The following is a 6,000-nucleotide window of genomic DNA, read 5'->3' on the forward strand; positions in this document are numbered from 1 at the left end:
GTTTTATTTGTCACGTCTCATAGAGGTACAAGAAGCGGAATTCAATTTGTACAGTCCACAAAGTATACTGAACTAGAACTGTCCACAAAGTATACTGAACTAGAACTGTCCACAAAGTATACTGGACTAGAACTGTCCACAAAGTATACTGAACTAGAACTGTCCACAAAGTATACTGAACTAGAACTGTCCACAAAGTATACTGAACTAGAACTGTCCACAAAGTATACTGGACTAGAACTGTCCACAAAGTATACTGAAGTAGAACTGTCCACAAAGTATACTGAACTAGAACTGTCCACAAAGTATACTGAACTAGAACTGTCCACAAAGTATACTGAACTAGAACTGTCCACAAAGTATACTGAACTAGAACTGTCCACAAAGTATACTGAACTAGAACTGACCACAAAGTATACTGAACTAGAACTGTCCACAAAGTATACTGAACTAGAACTGTCCACAAAGTATACTGGACTAGAACTGTCCACAAAGTATACTGAAGTAGAACTGTCCACAAAGTATACTGAACTAGAACTGTCCACAAAGTATACTGAACTAGAACTGTCCACAAAGTATACTGAACTAGAACTGTCCACAAAGTATACTGAACTAGAACTGTCCACAAAGTATACTGAACTAGAACTGTCCACAAAGTATACTGGACTAGAACTGTCCACAAAGTATACTGAACTAGAACTGTCCACAAAGTATACTGAACTAGAACTGTCCACAAAGTATACTGAACTAGAACTGTCCACAAAGTATACTGAACTAGAACTGTCCACAAAGTATACTGAACTAGAACTGTCCACAAAGTATAGTATACTGTAAAGTATACTGAACTAGAACTGTCCACAAAGTATACTGGACTAGAACTGTCCACAAAGTATACTGAACTAGAACTGTCCACAAAGTATACTGAACTAGAACTGTCCACAAAGTATACTGAACTAGAACTGTCCACAAAGTATACTGAACTAGAACTGTCCACAAAGTATACTGAACTAGAACTGTCCACAAAGTATACTGGACTAGAACTGTCCACAAAGTATACTGAAGTAGAACTGTCCACAAAGTATACTGAACTAGAACTGTCCACAAAGTATACTGAACTAGAACTGTCCACAAAGTATACTGAACTAGAACTGTCCACAAAGTATACTGAACTAGAACTGTCCACAAAGTATACTGAACTAGAACTGTCCACAAAGTATACTGAACTAGAACTGTCCACAAAGTATACTGAACTAGAACTGTCCACAAAGTATACTGGACTAGAACTGTCCACAAAGTATACTGAACTAGAACTGTCCACAAAGTTTACTGAACTAGAACTGTCCACAAAGTATACTGAACTAGAACTGTCCACAAAGTATACTGGACTAGAACTGTCCACAAAGTATACTGAACTAGAACTGTCCACAAAGTATACTGAACTAGAACTGTCCACAAAGTATAGTATACTGTAAAGTATACTGAACTAGAAATGTCCACAAAGTATAGTATACTGTAAAGTATACTGAACTAGTACTGTGCAGAAATCTTTACCATTGAAATAATAGAGCCTGCCTGCTTGCTCAGGGGATATTGAATCTTGACCATCAGGTCAAAATTCGTGTCATGATCTAAATGTCTCACTGGAACAGCAGGGAGAAGAAAATGCAACAATCCCCCAATTGTATAATGTTGTACACTACATCATACAGATTGTACAAAATTATATTGGATCCATGCATAAAAAGCTAACATAGAGGCTTTAACTAATTATACAATACTTCAACTGTAATCTAATAAAACATATGGCTGACGTGACTTTCACAACATTTTCACAACATTTTCACAACATTTTTGCACGCACGCACGCACGCACGCACGCACGCACGCACGCACGCACGCACGCACGCACGCACGCACACACACACACACACACAGAGTGACTTGACTGTGTGTGTCAGATATAATAAGGGTCAGTGACGGTAATTCACTCGTATTAGTTCCTGTTCCTTACACACATATACAGCATGTTTATGCATATATATCTATACGTGTGTGTGTGTGTGTGTGTGTGTGTGTGTGTGTGTGTGTGTGTGTGTGTGTGTGTGTGTGTGTGTGTGTGTGTGTGTGTGTGTGTGTGTGTGTGTGTGTGTGTGTGTGTGTGTGTGAGCTTGTAGATCTTCACTATGAATACAAGTGGTGTTCCTTGAGAGTAGGACCTACCTACCCATTTGTACAGGAAATCTATGGAAAATACAGGATCAACCTCAAACTAATTGCAAAAAAACTTTGTATCTTCACTATATCCTGAATAACAGGAAAAAAAGTTGCCTGGAATTGTCTGAGGGGAAGTGTTGAAAATGGCCTGTAGTATGGCCACCATAGATAAGGCAAATCTTTTCTAGATTTCCTTTTGCTTTAGCATGTAGCATGTGACATGTCAAACTAGGGGTTTTGAATGATGCTGAATCCATTCCAAGCATTCGTTTTGCATAAAAACACTCCCTCAGCACATTTGGGCAAGTAGCTATGGCCGTTTTTAGCCCAATGAGTGTTTTTATGCAAAACTAATGCTTGGAATGGATTCAGCATCATGAAAACACCCTAGTTTGACTTGCTACTGAAAGCAAAAGGAAATCTAGAACATATTTGCCTTATATAGTATGTCTATGGTGGCCATACTGTACAGGCCCTTCCCCTCAGACAATTCCAGGCAACTTTTTTTCTGTTATTCAGGATATATTGAAGATACAAAATCAGCTGAGTTTGGTTTTTCTGCAATTAGTTTGAGGTGAAATTACAGTATTACTGGACTACCGTACATTGGTATATCTTACGGGCAAAGACGTTTGAAAAGCACTGAGCTAGAACGAGAACTCCTCTCCACTAGTGATGGATGTTATAGTCAGCCGGGTGCTTCGCCTAGGGATGCTGTTTCTACGGTGCCGGCCCCAACCTTTCAACATCCTCTTCATGTGGCTTTGGAATTTAACCCCCACAAACGCATAGAACACGGGGTTAAGGCAACAGTGAGAGAAAGCAAGGAACCGGCTGACGTAGAAAGCATAATCGAGCGGTTTGCTGTAGCTTTCGCAGGTTTTGGACATCGTCGCCGAGTCCACAGCTGGTTGTGGGTGAAGAGATATGGATCTCAGGAAAATAACGATATTGTACGGTGCCCAGCCCACAAAGAAAACCACCACCAGTGTAAAAATTAGATTCAAAGTTTTGTGCCTTCTCCTTTGAGCATTCGGTCGGTACAGCCTGCACAATATCTGTGTGTAGCAAAAACAGACGATCAGTAAAGTCAGTACGAAGAGGACATTTTGTTGATAAGTTCCCCATAGCTTCCAATAATGATCTTCATAATCGCAATACATTCTAAGATCGTGTTCCATTACTTTGTAGAAGATGACAGCGGGAGAGGCCAGCACCGGGCTCACAGTCCAAATGACGATGGACGCCAGGATGCCGTAGAAGCCCTTGGTGTCGGACACGAGGTTGGACAGTGGCCTCGCGACGGCAACATAGCGATGGATGGTCATCATGATGACGAGGATACCACTGCTGTAGAAGCCCACGTAGAAGACAAAGTTGACCGCTTTGCAGGCCGTCTCCCCTAATGTCCATCCGTTCACCTGGTCGTAGGCCCAGAAGGGCAGACCTACGGTGAAGATGAGGTCTGAGACGGCCAGGTTCAGGGTGAAAACGTTGATGAGAGATTTGATGTTCTCGTACTTTGCCAGGATCACCACGACCAGAATGTTGCCAAACAAGCTGAGGGCCACCACGACGGAAAAGAATGACGTGTTGAATATGGCTCCAAAATGGACTACGTCTGTCTTGTTACACAGCTCATCTTCATAGTCATAATCATAATCATATTGCATGGTGGTTGTGTCACGATAGCCGTAGTCAGCGGTAGTTGTGAGCATATTTTGTTGTTCCATGTTCCTTCAGGGAGAGAGAGAAAAAAATCTGTTTAGAAGAATTGAAAAAACAGCAGTTGAGGAAGCAAATATATAACATGGGAAACAAAAGTCATCATATTTCACAGATTGCTCGCTTAATGCTTACCTTGAAGGGACTCCTACTTGAAAAGTTAAATCATAGAGCACTGATGATGATGGGTTGTGGACACAAGTTCCAGAAGTACCTTGAACAATGCCTTGTTTTATGTGCATGTGACAGAAAAGGTGAACAGAAAATAGGAATTAGGTAAAGAACACTTCCTGAATATTAGCCTGTACTGAACATCATTTGAGAGAAATACCTCATGTGATGCACAGCCAACTGAGCAGGGCTTTGGTTTGCTGCCATGTTATGTACCGGCATGTCTTGACTATTCATTCTCAGAATCAAACATTTTTGTAACTAAATTATTTCTATGACTGAGCCAAGTAGCATCTTCTCCGTCCAACTTGAATTACAGCAGGCTATAATTCAAGTTGGATGATGCATGTGTAACGCCCGGGATTCGAACTCGGGCCTCCTGCGTGAAAGTCCAACATCTTAACCACTAGACCAAAGGGATATCCCTCTGGACTGGGGGAGATAATAGACTTTTGAGGCCATCAGGCAGAGGCTCTGAGCCACTGCTATACACTCACCTCCCTTTTGACCTCCTCCCACGGGGAAACCCGATCCGGGTCACGGCACCAATGTAACGCACAGGATTCGAACTCGGGCCTCCCGCATGAAAGTCAAACATCCCTCTGGACTGGGGGAGATGGCAGAGGCTCTGAGCCACTCTGCTACACATGTGTAACAGGGTATTTGTCATTAGGTTAGAGACATACAAATAGTAAATACATTTAAGGAAGTTCGTATTTTGGTGTGTGCCAATTAAAAATCACACCCGTGTGGGTGTGAAGTGAGGGGCGCTCTCGATCATTATACATCATCATACATCATCTCATGAACAACTGAATTTATGTGATTGGTTAGCTTATTTGCTCGGCTACATATGACGTAAATTTTCCCTTCATTGTCAATGGCAGTTAATATTTGTGTTGCCACGAATTGATGTCATATTTGAGGCACATACGGTATGACCTAATTTCTCCTTTCATTGTCAATGGCAAATATGAGAAGTGAGGGGACAAAAGCCCTCAAAAAGTGGAAATGTGAGTACTTTGTCCTCCATAGATGTGATACCTTGCTACATAATTGTAGTGAAACATAATCACAGTGAGCAGAACATAATAAAACTAGAAAAAGTGCCCTTCTGGGCACAGGTCTCCACCAGGAGGATAGGACTGTGAGATGTTTGGCAAAATGTTTAGGATTAATATAAACATGTTTTTGAGGCATTTTGTTCCAAAAATGTGTTTTTGCAAAAATCAACCTGTTGGTGGCGCTATAACAGGCCAATGTGAAAAGGGTGGGATATATTCCTCAGCCTAGTAAGAAAATGTGTGAAAGATTTCACGTAAATTGCATGCTGCGTTCATGATTTGAGGCTTTTGTTCAAAACGGGGCAATCTTGCAAACTGTGAAAGCCAATTATAGCCAATTAGGATGGAATATGAAATATCGGACAGATCCGACTTGAGCACATGACCATAGAGATACTGTGTAACGATTTGTGAGATTTTTGGACAGAATCTGGAGGAGTAATATCAAAAAATGTGTTTTACAAAAGTCGGCCTCCTGGTGGCGCTATAAAAGGCAGATGCGGAAAATGCAGGTCAACGGTTTGTCCTTGGCCTCTAGGGAGTGTGCATGCAACGTTTCACGCAGATCGGTGCAGTTTTAGGTACAAAATGTGAAAAGCTGCCTCATGGTGGCGCTATAACAGGCCGTTCTGGAAAATGTGGGGCAGAGGTTCATCGTTGGCATCCAGGGAGTGTGTGTGCAAAGTTTGGCATCGACCGGGTTAACGGTGCCGGAGATGAGCTGGTAACGGACGGACGGAAGGACGGACGGACGGACGGACGGACACACACACACACACACACACACACGGACGGATTGCAAAACATACTCTCTCCCCATGCCTTC

The 6,000-nt window shown here is 42.0% G+C and overlaps 1 protein-coding gene across 1 annotated transcript; it reads right to left on the reverse strand.

Annotated features, from left to right (window-relative positions):
* Nucleotides 1-2,840: 2,840 nt before the first annotated feature.
* Nucleotides 2,841-3,947, reverse strand: LOC306925017 (chemokine XC receptor 1-like; the record flags this gene model as incomplete). The annotated part of the gene is made up of 1 exon (XM_079503700.1): nt 2,841-3,947. One exon carries the CDS (start codon nt 3,945-3,947, stop codon nt 2,862-2,864), a length of 1,086 nt encoding a protein of 361 aa, XP_079359826.1. The 3' UTR covers nt 2,841-2,861.
* Nucleotides 3,948-6,000: the final 2,053 nt, after the last annotated feature.

This window comes from Electrona antarctica (genome assembly GCF_951216825.1).
Source record: "Electrona antarctica genome assembly, chromosome: 6".
Taxonomy (NCBI): Eukaryota; Metazoa; Chordata; class Actinopteri; order Myctophiformes; family Myctophidae; genus Electrona; species Electrona antarctica.